General features: G+C 39.6%; 1 gene segment (V, D, J or C); it reads right to left on the bottom strand.

Annotated features, from left to right (window-relative positions):
• Positions 1-17,837: 17,837 nt before the first annotated feature.
• On the bottom strand, positions 17,838-18,448 carry LOC123461484. The segment is given in 3 exon segments: positions 17,838-18,219; positions 18,300-18,312; positions 18,400-18,448. Coding segments are annotated over 3 exon segments (444 nt in total).
• Positions 18,449-20,404: the final 1,956 nt, after the last annotated feature.

The following is a 20,404-nucleotide window of genomic DNA, read 5'->3' on the forward strand; positions in this document are numbered from 1 at the left end:
CCCTGGGGAATCTGAACACCTGCCACCTGTGGAAACCTGGAGACAAGTTCCTGAATGATCACTGAAGGTCAGCTCCCTGTTAACCTGAGAACCACTGAAACATTGGTAAGATGAGAATAGGGTTACACAGTTTATCGCTCCTCAGGGGTAAGAGGCTGAGATCACTGAAACAAGGTAAGTTAAGACCCTCTGTGGGATTAGAAAATAATGACATGTGGACGACATGAAACTAACATTTCCTGGTAGAGATAAGCAGTGTGGGCACCTGGTAACCTTAGAAAATTCATAATTTTGGTGAGACTATGTAACTGATATGACCATAATTCTACAGGACTTTTACCTGCTAAGTGAAAACACTATTATATTTATGAGCTGAGAAAATACTAATCTGGGTACTTCAAGAATAGAATCTGCCTAACCTGAATCTACCCAAGATGCCTTACATATCCAGCAAGCTTCTCGTGGACTAGACAATAGTATGGGTGGGGAGGGAAGGAAGGGGAGGGGAGGGGAAACACAAATCTAGACCCAAACAGCAATGGTATCATAAAATTCTACATCCTAAAAGGCAGACCAAAAGGCTGAACCTTCACCAGGCACTTAGAGGGAACACCTGACCCACAAGACACTGGAGAATATATGATGAAGACCAAACTTAATCTTCTACAGCCTCTCTCTTTCTATCCCCCCTCTCTCTCTTCTCTCTATCTCTCTTTTCTCTCTAACTCTGTTATGTTAGTTATATTTTTCTTCTTTTTCTTAGTGGGCACTGACCTGTAACTCCCAGTACCAGCATGTGGCTATCATGCACAATAAGCTTTTGATCAGAGAGACCTACACAGTTTCCTAAAAGAAAGATTTCTGTCAGAGTACCTGATGACACAGAAAAGGTTAGTGTTAAGACCCTACTGCTGAAGACACCTTATGGGGTTGACACATAAAATGGATTGGCATGGCTGGAAGCTGGAAGAGATTCAGTCCCCAGACAGTCAGTGCGTCTAGTGCCAGAAGGTGCTACATGGGCGACTGGGGGAAAATGACCAATATCTGTCCAAGAAACTCATGGTCTCACCTACTTAGCAGCAAATAACCTGTCGTGAGGCTCACACAAGTGCAATAGTGGCACACAGCCATGGTGGGAAAACAACTCCTCTTGATTTGGCTAACTGATCCCCTCAGTGGGTCGGGACCCATAGCTGGAGCTGAGAAACAAGTCAGAACCATATCCAAACATGAGACCACTCTCCATTATCAAGCTACCACCAATCATGGGTAACAAGAGGGCCTACACCTATTAAATTCTCTATAAAAATGTAAGGGTTATCTCATTTGTCTGGTGATAACTCCCTCTCCATTGGAGAATATGCTTCTCTTTTTCAGATAGATATATCTCCTAAGGAGAGAGCCACCCCATCATACATCAAAAGGGCCCCAGCTATAACTAAGAACAATTGGCAAAACAAGCAAGGGTGCTGTTTTCTTGGTGAACTGGGTAGCAGCACAAGGGTGAAGGAAATCAACACAGAGAAAAATCAACTCCTACCAAATCAGAGATCCACAGACCCAGAGGCCCCCAACACCTCATCACTGAAGCACACCAAAAATGAACCCAACATGGCTCAGGGAAATTTTGTGGTAGAGGGGGTGGAAAGAATGTCAGAGCCACATGTTGGGTCATGATATGCAGACATTTATCCTACCCATAACTGTGGACTAACTCCAGAATGCATGACCCATATACTTCAACAAGGAGGGGCCAAGGGGAGGGGTTAGGTAATGGATGAACCTAATAATGGTAGCAAATTGACTGTATTCTCTGAGTATAAAACTAATTAATAAAAATAAATAAAAAGAGAGAGAGAAGAATAGCATCTGGTTGACCTGGAACCACCATTACTATGGTGGACAGGCAAGATTGTTACCTGGATGATCTGAGGTCATAGTTATAAGGATGGTCTGAGAGCACACTTACTTATGAGATCACTGTTACCTATATATCAGAAGGGGATGTCATGAGTCACTGTTACTTGAGGGCAGAGAGACAATTTCTCAGCGTGAGTTTGGAACTACTGCTAATATGATATGTGTGATCACTGTCACCTGGAGTTGGTAAGACCACTGCTCCCTTAATGAGCTGAAGGCCACTGTCAGCTGTGGGAGCTGTGACCTCAGTTATGGGTTTTATCATGAAAGGATTTTCAGATAAAGAATTTAAAATCATCATAATGCTAGTAGCTATGATGACAGTTATGATGTTACACTTGGATATCAGGTATCTCTGTGACCTCAGACACATTTTCCCTGATGAATTCAAACTATCATAATGTTGCTGAGCACAGACCTCAATAACCTGGGTGTACTTCCTCCACCGTGATGTGTGCTGTCTGAGACCATAGATATCAGGGTATGTTGACAGTCCCTGATAACATCTGAGACACAAGAGCCTATGATTGTTATTGAGATGAGAAGTAGTGTTACCTGGTATAGCTGTCAAATTTGTTACAACAGGTAGCTGATAACCTGTTTTTCCTTTTAGGCTGATTGCCATTCCTACTTTGGTAAGAGAGAACACTTAATTGTATTTCTTGTAAGGCCTTTGCCTGCTATGCAGACAACCATTGTTACCTTCCAGGGATGAAACAGATATAACCTAGATATACTGAAAACAATATTACCTGGTAGATGTGAGCCCTCAGTTAACAGAATTGGATTGCTGAACTCTTATGTGGGTGATCTGAGGTCATTGATATATGAGGATTTGGAGATAACAGTTAATTATATGTGTTGAGAATCAGTGTTAAATATGGTGGCAAACTGACAGACTTACATGACAGGAGAGAGAGCATTATTACCAAATAAAAACTATAGCTATTAAGATGAAGTGAGAACATTGGTAACTGGAAGAGCTGAGAACTTTGAACCTCTGTGATGATAATAATTTTAAGCAATAGCATTTGGGACTTTAGTGGCCAATATAATCTAAGAAGAATTATTTTCTACTGAACTTGGAATTATCATTTTTGTTACTAGGAACCACAGTTACTTGTGTGGATTTTCTGCTCAGTGATCTGAAGTGGCTAAGTCCATAGTTACCAAGTTACCATGTCTATGAGATCTGAATCTACCTTTACTGAAAAGTATTGTGACTTGGTAAGTCTAATAAAACTGTTAAGTTAGGAAGCTGTCATATAGGGTTTTCTTTGAGGCAATTGGAAGAGATAAGACCACTGTTAGGAGTCTGAACCAGGAATGATATTTACCTATTGAGCCAAATACACAGTAACTTTCATGAGCTGAGACATTAATCTGGATTCCCCAGGAAGAATGTTCATTAGTGAATCTGATATCACTGGTACTAAGATGGGCAGATCTTATTTGGATTTCTCAGATGGTCATTAATTGTGTTGACATTTCTTTTTCCTAAGTTTGGGGGATGAGAATCACTATTACCTGGCAGAGAAAATAGAACTGTTCAGGTTGAGTGGAAAACTACCTTATTAATGTGATGAGCTGAGACCACTGGTACCAGGAATCACTGACAAAACTAGGTCCCGCGGGTGGGGGGTGGCTGAGAACTAGTGTTAGCTGTGGGAATGTGGATGTTGGTTGCATGTGTAACCACAGAATTGTTACATTTCGAATTCAGAATCATTGTAATGTTGGTGAGCTAGGGCTAGTGTTTCCTGAGTGATCTGAAATCACTGCTATCTTGATGCTAAAACCACTGGTATTCTATGTGGAAAACCAATGTTAAGCGAGATGAGGCCTGACAACTGCTGTTACCTGGTGGAGTAGCAAACAGAATTTCTAGAGCTAGTTTGGAAAAGTACAGTTAACATAATATGGTAAAAACACTGTTATCTGTCTAGCATTTACTGGGGACACTAATATCTGGGTAATCTCAGAATTCTACAGCTAAAGAATCTGGGACATCTATTACCCATCTGCCCTCAGAAGTAATTGGTCTGCTATATGAGAATCAGTACAATGGATATAGGCTGAAGATGAAGGATACATGGTTGAATTACAACTTCTGTGACCAAAGGTGGCAGTGACTACTTGTGCCCAAGATAATGTTGTAGAAATACCAGGTGATCCTACAAGCAATGACATCTGGGAGACATGAACCTGCAATTTGTTGATGAGCAGTACTGTAACCTAGCACAGGAAATAAAGTTGTTGCAGACGGGAGCTGACAAATACTGCGCTTTGGCTGATCACGACTATTTTTGGGATCTGAAACTACAGTCAGGTGTACAATCCTGGGAGGCCTTTTACTTGATAAATATGCCACCATTGTTCATTTCTTCCATGAGGTAAGAAAACTTCAACCTGGATGTACTGAGAATTTTACCTAGGGGATCTGAGAACATTGTTACCAGCTAAGATTTGACACATTTTACTTGCAAGAACTAAAATTACTGATTTTAGTAATTTAGTAACACTTTGACGGGCTGAAATCACTGTTAATTAGATGAGTTAAAATCTCTATTATCTGTTTGAGAAGCTCACAACCACTGTAACCCAGCAGTGCAAAGAGCACTGGCACCATGGAGAAATGAGATCCACTATTTTATCATGAATTGTGACCATTGTTAGTGAAGATGCTAAGATCAGAACATGCTGGGTAAAGTGAGATCCAATGTCTGATGTGGAACCTTTGACATCAGTTACCTTTATGACATAAGAAGTATTTAATCCTCATGAATTTATAACCATTGAAATATTGATAAGTTACAGTTTGGTTACATGGGCAACCTTCCTCCTCAGGGATCAATAGTGGCTGACTGACAATTATCAAGGTAAGGGGATATTCCATATTTGAACTGAGTTGTATGGACCCACAGGAGACTTGAGACTACTGTTTTTTGGTGGATAGAAGTAGTGCTTAACCTGATGCTAGGTCAAAGTTTATCTGGGTACTGCAAGAAGAATTGTACCCCGGGAACTTAGTCTATGCTTATTGGGGTGGATTAGCAAAATTCTCACCTTGGTAATCTGAGGTTGTTATTATCTGGGTGGGCTGAGACCTCTACTGTATGAGAGGACAAGCACTAAGTCTGAGGTGGGGACTGAAAACAGGGTCGCCAGTGGAAGCAGGGAGAACTGTGATCACAAGGAGATGAGAAATGTCTCCAAATTGTTAGGTGAGGTCACTCTTATCAGGAGTTGCAATGATCACAGCTCCATGGGTGACCTGAGAAATGAAGTGACCTGAGGAAGCTGGGATGTCAGTTACCCTTAACCTCAGAAATATTATCCCCTGTTAAATTGAGATTTATTGCCCTCATGGTAAGGAGAGACTCTGGCTACAGGATTGATCTGCCTCCCTTGTAATATGAAGTTGTTTAGACCACTGCACTCAAAGTAAGTTGAGAACTATGGGAACTTAGGAACAGGGAGGGTGAGGACTAGCTTCTCCTTTCACCAAATACCACCATTTTTATTTGAGTGTTCTTAGAGAACAGGTAGGTAACCAAGCTCTAATAACCTTTACCCACTGAACAGACATAATTGTTTCCTTGGAAAACTGAAAGAGCAGCATTCTAAATAAACAAAGACAAATGTTATATAATAAATATGAACAAAAATATGTCAGGATCCTAAGAACTATCTATACCCTTTTGTCTAATCTCTATATTTAATCGTTGTCCTCATGTTGACACAAGGAGATCAGACCAGGAAAACACTCGTACTTTTGGGAAGTCAAGACTATAGCCAGGAATGTCTTTTATCTGCTAAGCAGAAAACCTCTATTGCCTTTTATTAACAGAGCCAATTTTAATCTGTATGTATCTAGAATAATAATACTTTTGGGACCTAAGATCATTATTTCTGGATAGGCTGGAAAACGTGCTACATGAGTGATATGAGATCATTATTACATGGGCACACTAAGAAAAATTTTAGTTCTTATTTTTGGTGTTAGTCACTGTTAAGTGAGGTAGCGTTGAGAACCACTACTGCCTGGGTGAGCTGAGAGCCACTATTGGCAATAGCAGTGGAAAATTGGTTACATGGGTGACTTCATAAGGACTGTTCTCATGTGAATTGAGAACTGTCATAATGCAGGCATGCTGACACTATGATTACCTGGCTGACACACCTGCTCTAAGATCTGAAGAGGCTGAGACCACATACAATGGTCAGAAGTTGAATAGAAACCCTATTCCTATAAGATGCGGAGAATACTATATCATGTTCAACTGAGATCTACTTTTAATGCAATGATATAAGAACACTGTTACCTGAATTTGCTGAGACTACTGTTCCATGGGTGATCTGAAATTGCTGTCAGCCTTTGCAGCACAGACCTCTTTCCTCATTTCCATGTGTGACTTCAGAGGGAGTGCTTTCATCTGAATTAAGAACCATCATAATGCTGATTCTCAGAGACCATGAGTATCTGGTGCTTGTGCCTCCTGTGAGCTGAAATGTTTGAGACCACTGTGGGCAGGGTGAATTGAGAACCTGTGATTCATGCAGGATGGGAGAAGCAGCAGTAGTTGGAAGACAGGAAAAATACTGTGACCTGCCTGAGCTGAGAGAAGTGTTTTGTCTGTGAGCTGAGAACCAGTAACTTCCTTTTGGTCTGAGTACTAGTGTTTGGTGAAGTGAGTCCTCTCTTAACTATTTTATGTGTCAGCTTAATGAGTCAACATCACACTGCGGGTGTGTGTGTGAGGGTGAATGAATGGTGGTCAACTTGAGTCAATAGACTGGGTAAGGTACATGACCCTTTCTAATGTGGGTAGGACTGGTACACTCAGTAGAAGGCATTAGTAGATCAGCATTCCTGACCCTTCTCTAATCAAAGCAACAACCACAGAAACATTTGGAATAATAGCCTTTAAGCTGGCACACTGGTGATTCTTCTTGCCTATGAAGTTGTTTAGACCACTGCACTCAAGGCAAGTTGAGAACTATGAAACATAGCTAACAGTAACATAAGCTATCCAGTGCTCTAAGTTCAGCTGGCACTCACCTTGTAGCCTTGGAACTTTCAAAAATGTCAAAAACTCTTAAAGCTTAAGAGGTCATTACATTAAAATGACAATTTGGTTGCTTCTCCTCAGCAAGCAAGAACTGGTCTTCATAAAATTTCTAGGAAGTGGAGAGTTATGAGAAATCCATAGTATGATAACAGGAAGTCTATGAGGCTCACATTCTCCTCCCTGGAGTCTTAGCTAGTAATTTATAGTTATGCAAGGCAATCAAAAACACTGGATTAGAAGTGATCTGACCTTAATCATTTACAGTAGCTATATTTGAGGACAGTCACACGCTGAGACCCTGGGATTTCAAAGTTCAACACACTAATTGGAGAACACATCTCAGCACACAGCAGTCTGCTTGATCTAGTCTAACTTGGTTTCAGTAGACATAAGGATATCTTTGAGTCTGTACTGCTGAAGCCATGTTTGAAATTAAATCCTCTACTACCAAAAATAAATAAATTTCTCATTGAATTTGTTTCCAACAAACTACAGATATATCCTCTGTAGGTTGTGGTTTTATTTTTAATGTTTTTTAGTTGAGAAGGTATGAAAGAAAGAGAGCAAGGGAGGGAGAGGAATGGGCATGCCAGGGTCTACTGTCCCTGCAACAGAACTCCAGATGTGTCTGCTACTTTGCATATATGGCTTTATGGGAGGAATGGGGAATTGATCCTGGGTTGTCAGGCCTTGAAAGCAAGTGACTTCAACAGCTGAGTTACCTCTCCAGCTCCCCAACATTTAAGATGTTTTCATTGACAACTAACACCTTCAGAGCCATACACACATAACCACACACCAAACCCTCTCTGTACATATTTTATAGCTTCCACTAAACAACATGCACACATGAGAATGAACACAAAACACACCCCACATATACTAGGTAGGAAATCATGACTCTGAATTACCACAAATTTTCTTCCTTACTATATTTTGGACACAGTAGACTTGAGTTCACAGTGAACCACACAGGAATAGTACAGATGAAGGAGCTGTGTTCCCAGAATGCCATCACTTGGATTTGGAATTGTGTAAAATTTCAGTAGAGGCAGTCAGTATTTATTTATTCTTTGTATTTTCACAATTTTTATTAACATTTCCTTAATTATAAAAAATATGCCATGGTAATACCTCTCCCCCCACACCTTCCCCTTTGAAATTCCATTCTTTATCATATTACCTCCCCATTTCAATCATTGTACTTACATATATACAATACCAACCTATTAAGTACCCTCTTCGCTTCCTTTCTGTTCCCTTTATATCTCCTTATTAACTTACTGGCCTCTGCTACTAAGTATTTTCCTTCTCACACAGAAGCCCAATCATCTGTAGCTAGGATCCACATATGAGAGAGAACATGTGGCACTCAGCATTCTGGGCCTGGGTTACCTCACTTAGTATAATCCTTTCCAGATCCATCCATTTTTCTGCAAATTTCATAACTTCATTTTTCTTTACCACTGTATAAATTGTATAAATTGTATAAATGTGCCACATCTTCATTATCCACTCAGTTGAGGGACATCTAGGCAGGTTCCATTTCCCAGCTATTATAAATTGAGCAGCAATAAACATGGTTGAGCACGTACTTCTAAGGAAGTGAGATGAGTCCTTAGGATATATTCCTAGGAGTGCTATAGCTGGGTCATATGGAAGAACAATCTTTAGCTGTTTTAGGAACCTCCACAGTGATTTCCACAATGGCTGGACCAGATTGCATTCCTACCAGCAGTGTAGAAGGGTTCCTCTTTTTCACATCCCCGCCAGCATTTATGATCATTTGTTTTCATGCTGGTTGCCAATCTGACAGGAGTGAGATGGAATCTCAATGTAGTTTTAATCTGCATTTCCCTGATGACTAGTGACATAGAACATCTTTTTAGATGCTTATATGCCATTCGTATTTCTTCCTTTGAGAATGCTCTATTTAGCTCCATAGCCCATTTTTTGATTGGCTTGTTTGATTCCTTATTATTTAACTTTTTGAGTTCTTTGTATATCCTAGATATTAATCTACTATCAGATATATGGCTGGCGAAGATTTCTTCCTATTCTGTAGGTTGCCTCTTTGCTCTTTACACTGTGTCCTATGCAGTGCAAAATCTTTGTAATTTCATGAGGTCCCAGTGATTAATCTGTAGATTTATTGCCTGAGCAATTGGGGTTGTATTCAGAAAGGTTATGCCAAGAACAATATGTTGAAGGGTTTCCCTTACTTTTTCCTCTAGCAGTTTCAGAGTTTCAGGTCTGATGTTAAGTTCTTTAATCCATTTGTACTTAATTCTTGTGCACGGCGAGAGAGAAGAATCTCCATCCTTCTACAGATATGTATCCAGTTTTCCCAACACCATTTGCTGAAGAGGCTGTCTTTTCTCCAATGAGTATTTTTGGCACTTTTTTCGAATATCAGGTGGCTATAGCAACCTGGACTTACATCTGGGTCCTCTATTCTGTTCCACTGATCTACATGTTTGTTTTTGTGCCAGTACCATGCTGTGTTTGTTACTATGGCTCTGTAGTATATGTTAAAATCAGGTATGGTGATACCACCAGCCTTACTTTTGTTGCTCAGTATTATTTTAGATATTCTAGGGTTTTTGTGATTCCAAATGAATTTTTGAGTGTATTTCTATTTCCATGAAGAATGACTTAGGAATTTTGATAGGGATTGCATTAAATGTGTAGATTCCTTTTGGTAAGATTGCCATTTTCACAATATTGATTCTTCCAATCCAGGAACAAGGGATGTTTCTCCACTTTCTAGTACCTTCTGCAATTTCTCACTTGAGTGTTTTAAAGTTCTCATTGTAGATTCTTTACTTCCTTGATTAGGTTTATTCCAAGGTAGTCTTTTTATTTATTTCTTGGTGCAATTGTGAATGGGAGTGATTCTCTGATTTCATCCTCTGTTTGTTTGTTGTTAGCATAGATGAAGGCTACTGATTTCTGTGTATTTATTTTGTATTCTGCTACATGGCTGTAGGTTTTGATCAGCTCTTACAGTTTGCTAGTATTTTCAAACCTCTGCCACAGAAATCCTCTTTCACTGACCCATGCTCAGCTCCTACATGGGCTGTCAGACTACATGATAGATCCAGGCTCCTTTCTTGGTCTCAGACATCACTTCACACCTCTGACTCCCCTGAATGATTATATAAAAAAGTTAACTACCCTTCCCTACATGTTTATTTCAATTCTTTGTTAAAACAAGTAAAAACCCAAGATATGGAGTTTAAGGATTTTCCATACAACCCAACACCCAGTGGCTGTAGGGAGAGAGAGATAGAAGAGAAATTAAAACATCCTGGCAGAGCTAGAGTCAGTGATGGAGTGAGTCTGAAGGAAGCTGTGGCAAGAGAGGAGTCATCAGAGAAAGAGTGTAATCCTCTTTTAACATGAATGATTTTAGGAAGTTACACATTTTAATTTATCTTCTTTACCTTTTATTGTATCCAATGCTGTCTCCTCTAAAAGCTAGTGATGATCATGTCCCAAACCCTTATGTCTGTGTCCCTGGGAGAGAAAGTCATGATTAACTACTAGGCATGTAAGAGTAGCCACTTATATAGGGTTCAGCAGAAATCAGAAAAAGCTCCTACACTCCTGATATCTTATCCTCCTTTGTGACACACTTATTCTCATTAGCGATCAGTGGTGATGAAGCTGGAATAGATTTTCTTCTCATCATAATAAGCTTCAGACTGAAGACTTTGAAACTGTCAGTCACCTCGGGAAGAGGAGGGGGCGGCTTGGGCAGCTCTAGTCACTTCTCCTGTGCTTTTGGTGGAATGTTAGAAGGAGGATCATCTCTGACATGCTTTCCTCCTCCTTCTCTGTCAAAGACAGCAGACTTGGTGGTGCACTACTGACTTAATAAAGGGCATGATTCATTATATGTAATTCATATCTGTCCCCAAACACACCTTTGGGCTGGATGCCAGTATTGACCTCCAGTGACACCTCCCTCAAGTGGGCAGCTGGAAAGCTAATTTATAAGCTTAAATAAAACACATGTGTCAATGGGCTGTCATACATTCAAATTAACACATATCACACACCTAAATATGCACATACCCATATGAAAATATGCAACACTCATGAATGGACACCAATGATTCAAGAATTAAAAAATCAAGAAGTAGAATCTTGCTGGGCATGGTGGTGCATGGCTATAATCCCAGCACTTTGGAGGCAGAGGTAGGAGGATCGCCATGAGCTCCATACCACCCTGAGGCTACATAGTGAATTGCAGGTCAGCCTTGGGTAGAGTAAGACCCTACCATAAAAAAAAATAATAAAAAAAAAGAAGTAGAATGTATAATTAGAAGATTCTGCTGTGCACCCATAGTGCACTTCTGCAATGAACACAAACAATATGCATACTAGAACATAACAGTTAATATGTAGACAATATAGGCAAGAATGTGGATATTAAACAATAGGTAGCAGAATAAAAGGAAACAATTGTTATCTTAGACAGCATCACAGTTTCAGAGAATACCTCTTTCTTTGTTGTGCTGGGTCTGCTTTCCTGCCCTCCTTCACTTCTCTTATGAAGAAGTGGGGAACCTGTTGCTTATCTTCAGTTCCAGACATTCAGACCAGACTGTTAGGTATGCAGTACAAAGGAGAATCTAAACAGCTTACCTGTTGTGACTAATTTTTACTAAGGAGTCAGCCTTCCTTTATTCAGTTTCCTAGACCTAAGATGACTGACACCTCAGAGTCACCTCCGCACCATTAGGTACTGTCATCCATAGTGTGTTGAGTGCATATACATTCTTCATATGCATTTCAATATCTGAGGCTCTAACGTGACCACGCCTCTGCGTGTGTGACCATGGTAGCTCTATAGTTTGAACTCACCACATTGTGGGGTGCCTTTGCCTACTGTTATAGTTTGAATGTATTTTGTGTACTACATTTTTCTCACATAAGCTAATGCTTGGTATCCATATGGATCTATGCTTGTCTTGGATATGGCCTCTTTGTGGATGAATGGGGAGACTTGAGGTTTGGTGATGTGATTTTGCAAACTTTTCTACTTTTTGTCAGAACAACTTGGCTGCAGAGTATGGTGTGACTTTTCAGGATAAGACCTGAACCAACTCTGGTTCAGCCAATTACAATTCAAACCAAGTCCAAGAAACAGTAATATATAGAGGTGTCATTACAGGAAAATTAATCATGCATACATTGATTTCTTACTGAAAAGCATGTTTTTCTTAGGCCTTCCCTGACCATCAAGCTTTTACAAAATGTTATCACTGCATCTGGGCAGCAACTCGCTGAAGTGTGTGTAGTGCTCTTGAATCTGATGATCTAGTCCACTGCATCTCGGTCCTCTGACTAGTGCTATCATATCTGAAATTTTCCTCCCTCAGGGCCTCACTCTCAGTCAGGTGGCTGTGCTCATAACCCATTTCAACCACTGATTATCTGCTAGGATCTTTAAGAAGATTCCCTACTTCATGCCTCAAACAAGATTGGCTCCTCTTCTAGCCCACCGTGAGTTTAACCTGCTTCTCACCAGTTGGGACTCCCCTAAATTCTGACTAGAAATCTTGCCCCTGTGTTTCTATCAGCATTTCCGGCCAGCCCTCAGTGGAACGGTGGCTGAACTCCGATGGAAGTTTCCAGAGATAGGACATTTCAAGGAACATTTACTCCTATTGCTGCAGATACAAACGATAGCCTCTGTGAATGACTTCCTGCCACTGTGTGTCATCAAATGCCATGAAGCGGAGGGAATTTCCCAGATGTCCTTCCTCTGTGCAGACTCCAGAAGTGCTGTCTGATCATAGCAGTTCTGCTTGCTCGTGATAGCAGGGTTCATTGTGGGCTTTGAGTCTCTTGTTAATTCTTTTATGGCAGCCTCTAACTTTTCAACTACCTCTTCCTTGATATCCAAACAAGTTATATTTTCCTCCTTTAACTCGACATTTTCATTATATTATTGTAAAATTGTTTTTGCTCCTGACACTTCAATGCATATTTTCTGAGTCACTTGTCTTTCTTTTGTGTCAGCCCACTCTCAGTGGCTGTGTACCCCACCATGATCCTAGAACATTTTTCTCTACTTTTATTCCACCTTCAAAATTCTCTATTATTTTTATTAAGTAGAAACTTTGTATGGAGACATCATATGTTCATACTATCATTACCTTCCTCCCTGTCCTCACTCAATAAGGGCCATCCTTAGGGGGTTTGCTGATAATCCATGGAGTTCTATGTTATGTGGTGGGAGAGTAGCAGTCTGTCATAGTGGGGAGGGATATAGCTGTGGTGTGTGTGTGTGTGTGTGTGTGTGTGTGTGTGTGTGTGTGTGCACAAGCGTATATACAGGTGCATAAGGACCTGTGTGATCATGCATGTAAAGGCCAGAGGTTGACATCTACTACCTCTTAGCTTTATTTTCTTCCTTCTATCATTCTTCCTTCCTTCCTTCCTTAACTTACTTCCTTCCTACCTTCCTTCCTTCATTCTCTCACTGAATCCATAGATTATGAACTCTGAGAGTTAGCCAACTTGCCCTGGGAACCTTTCTGTCTCCATGTCTGGACCTCTGGGAAGGAAGGCAAACACCATCATTACCAGCATTTATTTGGGTTTTAGGAATCTGTACTTAGGTCCTCATATTTGCACTGAAAATACTTTTTAAACTGAACCATCTCAGAACACACCAAATTCCCTATTTAAATATAACTTTAATACTTATCCATATTATTTAGATAAAAAGTTTTTATTAGTTCATTAGTGAACTTTCAGTGTCTTCCTGTCACTTCCCACCTTGAAGGGTAGCTGATCTCTGCCTCCTTAAACTGAAGGAAACATTAGGAGTTGGAAAGTATCCACTGGGGAAATTACTACTCAAAGGGCTGAGACTAATGAAATAATAGGCAGCAATATTGAATGAGACAACTCTATCATGCCTTCCATGGTACAAGGAACATTGTAGAAAGGTGATGGGGAGTAAGAATAAAACATCCAGAGGGTCTGAAGGCAATATCCTCTGGGCAAAATGGTACCACTGCATTCATTATGCTATAGTTACTTCCTAACTTATTGAGCATATCAACATTTTGACATGGATGCTGAATAAAGGCCAAACAAACAAAAACCTTAAACACTTTCAAAATAGAAGAGGAACTGTTTGGAAAGAAGAAAAGGTTAAGTGTAATAGGGTTAGGGGAGGAAATAAAAGATGTTAATGGAAGATTATGATCAAATTATATTGCAGTCATATAGGAAGGTTGTCAATAAAAAGATTTAAAAATATGTCAGAATTTGTCAGTAAACACATTCTGTATTCTCTTGCTATTAACTTCTTGTTTTAATACACAGGAAGTCCTAAAATGCAAGATATTAGGTTGACTGCTTTATATGTTAACATGTGTGTTGTGATATGGAATGTATATTATTTTAGAGAAGGTTTCATGGCTGCTTACTTTGAATAATCAGTAAATGCCTGTTAAATCTAATTGTGCTATGGCATAATATGTCTGTGGTGTTTATCCATTCAGTTTTTTATTTACTTTAGATGACTTATGTAAAGATGAGAATGTAGTATGAAAATCCCTGGGCTCATTACTGTTCACTTGTGAGATGAGAAAATATGTCAACTTTTATGACCATTAGAGTTCATTTGTGAAATGAAATTTCTGAATATTTTGGGTACATATATTTACAATTATCACATCTCCTTGATGAATTATATCCTTATTATGTTTTATTGTATGTGCATGCATGTATGTGCTATGGATGTATGTGTGTGTTCATATTAAACAGCAATATGTAGATTAAAAATTGTATGAACACATTCAAGTGAGGCACAATAAAGTTCTTAAGAAGTCAGTCATAGATAACATGCCATGCAGAGTGCACAGAACTAGACAACAGGTAAATGAGGAAAGAGGGAAGACTACAATATATACCTTCTCCTGAGAAAACAGAGATTGTTAGTGTTTTTGAAATGCAGAAGATATTTTAAGTTGCTTTCAGTGTAGGAGAGAGACTGCTGCTATGATGTCTCAGTTTTGATTTCACCTGGCAGTTTGTCTCCCTGCACCAATGCACCCACCAGGTCATTTGCATATTGCTCCCTAAGGAGGATTCTCCTTTCTAGTCTGAGATAAAAGCATAGCAGTAATATTGTCTTCACTGATCAGATCTCTTCAGTTCACCCCAGTTCCTCAGTCTCTGAATCCTCTGAAAATCTTGGAGACAGAAGAGATCAGAAAGGATTATGCAGAGGGAGGATGAGATCCTGGCTCACTGCTGGCCATGTGTGAGATGTGAAAGTCTTGTCATCAATGGGCCATTTGATATTTAGATCTCTGAAACTAAGGCAGAATCCAGAAGGAGATCAGACCTGTGCTTTGGTGCAGAGTCTGATGCAGATGATGAAATAAAGAGAAGCTTTCATCTAGAGAACCTGTAGTGTCTTTGAATTGTTGTGTTTTTGTGAAAATGGATACTGTGAGGTAGCAACCAAAGTAGCACACATGAAATAAAGATGTCATCAAACGTTCTCATAATATTTATGTAACCATGCACATCTCCACATGTCCAGGCAGCAGTGGGGATGTTGTGATGACACAGACTCCACTCTCCCTATTTGCTCCTCCTAGAGTCAGCCTCTGTCTTCTGCAGGCTGAGAGAGCCTCCGACAAGGGTACTGACACAAAGACTTATTTGTGTTGGTTACTGAAGACGCCAGGCCAGTCTCCCAGCACTGTTCCATTTGATTTCTAGTCAGTGTTCTGGGATTCAACATAGTTCCAGTGGCAGTGTCTGGGACATATGTCACACTCATGGTTAGGAGGCTGGGGGCTGAGAAAATTTGGGTTTATCATAGCATGGAAAGTGTAGCTGCTCTTCTTGTAGTGAAAAAGTGAAAAAGCCCTGAACACCAACATTTCTGCTTGGGGAAGCCCACCTGACTCTTGTGTTGCTTGTCTGGGGGACAACTTCCCAGAGTCTGTGTATCTATGTGACAACACACTGGAGAACTCAGGGTCACAGTTTTCTGCTAAACCAATGGCTCAACCACGAATGCCTTGCCTGGACCTTCCTCACCAGTCATTTCTGGTCTCATCAGCTGAAGCAGGCTTGACCTCGCATGGGTACAGTGGAATGGCATAGAAGAGCTTCTCAGAAACCAGACATGACTAGAGGTGAAGTGAAAACATGTCTTAACAACACAGGCCTTGTCTGCCTTCATCATCCAGCTGAATTTACTCCATAGCACAGCCAACTAGCTGTGTGACTAGTGGCCATGAAAATATGATAGAAATGTCTTGCTTTAAATTTACCAAGTTACATTTGTCTTACGATTATTTGATGAAATTAAATCTCTCCATTACTACTGATTTCCAGTTTTTTTTAAACGTTGTTTTTCAAGACAATAGGTACATATTTTATGCCATTGTTTTCAGGGATATGTCGTGAAACTTTTCATTCTAGATTTCCATTTAGTAAGCAATATGCTAATGCATATTGTCACATTACTTAGCATAAAAGGTCTTGAACATTCTCAATTACTGCATATGGAAATGGATTTAAAAAACAGACAACTATATATTGGAGAAAAAGAAATCACAAAAACAGTGCACTTTAAAATGAATTTGCTTGGCTCATACAAAAGGCACTAGGTCATGATGGGAATCTGAAAAGGAAAATGCTCTCTAAGAAACGCAGAGCCACAGTTAGACTCCAGAGCTTCCTGTGAACAATAACAGGAAAGTGTCAGAAAGCTGCCAAGTGCCGGCCTGGTTTTAGGATGTTCTGAAAACTCTTGCAAAGGAGGAGTCAGTTGAGATACACAAATGGGAAGATGGGGACTTATTCTAGGGTACAGTTTTTCACACAGCTTCCCATCTCTCTGGTTTCCAGCCCATTGTTAGCATGAACGTTATTAGCATGAAAATTAGAAATGTACTAAAAACTTCTCATTGTCAACTTGTAACCAATTTGAAAACTCATTAGGAAATCAATAACCCTGTCTAGGAGATAACATGTTTTTCTAGCATCTTTAATTTTACTTATGTATTTGCAATTTACTTAAGGATAGCTGCTGCAAACTTACTCTAGATGCATGTGCCTCCTCATGAATCAAGCTTAAGTGGGTCCTGAGGAATTGAACCTGTGTTCATTGGCTTTGCAGGCAAATGCCTTAACCACTAAGCAATCTCTCCAGCCTGTTTTCAAGAATTTTCAATTGAAGCAGTCACTATTTTGAATCTTGTTTCAGGTTTCTCAAGTCTCTATTTGATATGACATAATTTCTATATATTTATACAATGTGTCAGCATTTCAAAGAAGATAAGCTGTAAAGTGGAAAGAGGACTGAAATCACTTTACCATTCCAAATTTTAAACTTATTTCTATTCCTTTTTTAGACAACCCAACTTCTAGAGTGACATGCATTCTATAAAAACACAGCATTATCATCAATAAATCAAAAGGCAGAGAGGATAGAGATAATAGCTTTGATTTTTCAGTCATTGAATCTGAACATGGTTGCTCCTCTCCCATGACTGACTCCGACTTGGAAAAATGGAGTTGTTTTGCCATTATTTTTCCACATTTCCAAGGAAATTATTTTGACAGTGAGCATTTCAATAAGCCAATGCATGTTTGGTCATAAATCAATAATTTGTGCCCTATTTTGAATATCTGTATCCAAGTTCACAACACTCACTAAAATGGGAATCTTGTGGTGCCTTACAACATCATGCCCCTACCCACCCCATTCTCCTGCTTCCCACAGAAGAACTGACTCCTTTGAATGGCTTTCATCCTGTATTTAGCTGCATAAAAAAAGACGAGCTCTTGTCACAAATCAATGTCACTCTTGACTATGCCCGTTATCTGAAAGGAGCAGCTGGCCCTCTGTGTTGAAGGGGTTTTTGTTCCAGTCTGTATCACTGTGGGAGGGATATTCCACTGTTGACAGAAATAGATTGCAGCGTCTTCAGACTCCATGCCATTGATGGTGAGAGAGAAAGAGGTCCCAGACCCACTGCCACTGAAGCGAGCTGGGACTCCAGAAGCCAGGTTTGATATGTCATAAACCAGCAGCTTAGGGGAAGCTCCTGACTTCTGTTGGTACCAGTGCATGTAACTAATACTTTCACTGGCTCTGCAACTGATGGTGACTCTCTCTCCTTGAGAAACAGCCATGGATGCTGGAGACTGGGTGAGCACAATTTCTCCACTGGATACTATGATCATGCAGGAGAGATGAAAAGAAATAGATGTTAGAAATTGAGATCCAAGAATATTTTCATTTCCTACAGAACAAGTAAAACTAAGAAACAATGGATTCTCTTAGATTCAAACTTAATTGGAACATAGTTTTCTAGGTTTTCATCTTTGATCCTTCTCTCTCTCATACCTGTGACACTGAGTAGCAGCAAGCTGAACATTTGGGCCTGAAAATCCATTTTGCGTTCTGATCTCTGTCTCAATTACTACACTTCGCTTCTTATAAGTCTTAAAGGGAAGTAAGAGCCATCTGTGGTTTCTGAGGAAGATATATGCAAATAGATGGGTGTAGAGTAGTCAGATTTTGGCTTATGAATCTATGTGGCCCTTGTACTCATATGCAAAGGCAAATTTGATGAGGAAGGAGAGTTCTCAGTGCTTTTGTTTTTCTTGCAGAGTTGTTCTTGCTCCTGGTCCTGAGCTTTACTTTACCCAAGTATTTTAATGAAGATTGGTTGAATCTGACATACTTGGAAAAACAAATCCAACTGAGAAATGTGATATACATATTCCATTATAAAAACTTGCTAAACATAAATATTTGTAGCACCCAGAAAATCCACAGCACTTCCTAGACCTCAGGTTTACATTCACTCTTCCTGGCAGCTGCTCAAGTGAGAACTTGCTTGTCCTCTGAGCCCAAAAAGGCCTAAGAAAGCCAGGTTCACAATGAGTTATCTGGAACACAGATAACTCTGGAATGGAAGGAAACTTAGCTATTGTTGTGTAGCAACTGTCATGCTTCTATCATTCTATCCAATGATAGTTTCAAGATGTTCCAGGACTTTTAGGGAAATTAACATAGACTCACATTAAATCAATATACAGACCATATGAAAATGTTTGGGTGCTGAAAGTTTGTCTCTCTGTCATCCTATTACCCAGGAATGTCTGAGAATAAATTTGAAATAAATTATCACAATGGTGAATCTATGTTGTCAATTTTATTGGACTTAGGATCATCTAAGAAATGCTGTCTCCAGTGGCATACCAGATATGAAGAGATCTGAGGTGAAAACATGACTGATATCCGCCCTCACCCTTGGCTTCTGGTTGGTAAATGAATGCACCGGACTCTTGCCACCATACATGCTAATGTTGCTGACCTTCACGGACATCAGAACACAGATTCCTTCACTTTCCAGAACTGGATTATGATTAGCAGCTTTCTTCGAACCCTACAGCCCTTCTGGAACTGCAACGTCCAGCGTAACGGAGTGTGAGGCTAAGAAGAACTCAGCCCCTCCACTGTGAGAGAGACACTGTTTGACAACTTAGTCACTTTTCTGTAAGACAATCTAAAATATATCCCCTACGTACAACCTCTTCTTTCAAGTTGTTCTGTTCATCTACAGGTGCACTGCTTTAATTCACAGAGCGTAACAGTTCCAGAGGCTGAAAATTCATGTAAGATTTTAATCAAGACCAGTTTCACAAAGGTTTCAGTTGGATTAAATTCCTTTATGCTGTAAAGTTATGTGAAAAGCATAAGGAAGTATGGAAGTATGCCTCTTGACTGGATAAGAGAAGCTTCCCCACTCATTCTGTTGTTAAAACTTACTGTTGGTTTGCATTGCTTCTTAAAATCTACAAATAAAAAATAATGTAAGCAATTTGTGAGCAGATGTCCATGTTCAGTGATACTGATCTAAGTGCAGTATGGTTCAAAATACATCGAAATAATTTTTTATTAAAACTTAGTTGTACGTATATGGCTACTTTTATCTTTTTTAAAATAGATTTCCCTATGGTATCTGCTTTCCATTTACTATACAAAATAATTACCTATGGTACTTTTATTTCTTAAAAAATGTGAGAACAATCTCATCTCATTACTATTGTGTGTGTGTGTGTGTGTGTTTTTCTATTGTACCAGTAAATCGACTAAAGTGTGTTGTAATTTCCCTGTGGAATTTTCTGCAACCACAGAAATCAGATTTTTGACAACTCTACAGACCATGAGTCATTCTTTTTTATTTTGGCTCTTTTCAGTTTCTTGCATGAAGTTACACGAGTCCAAGTTAAAAGCAGACCTCAGATGGTTACATTATACAAGCTGTGAGGTTTTTAAACTTGTGACAAGGGACAGAAGGGGCATTCTACTCATTGCAAGGAAATCCTCACTTATATACATG

This window comes from Jaculus jaculus, chromosome 6 (genome assembly GCF_020740685.1).
Source record: "Jaculus jaculus isolate mJacJac1 chromosome 6, mJacJac1.mat.Y.cur, whole genome shotgun sequence".
Classification (NCBI taxonomy): Eukaryota; Metazoa; Chordata; class Mammalia; order Rodentia; family Dipodidae; genus Jaculus; species Jaculus jaculus.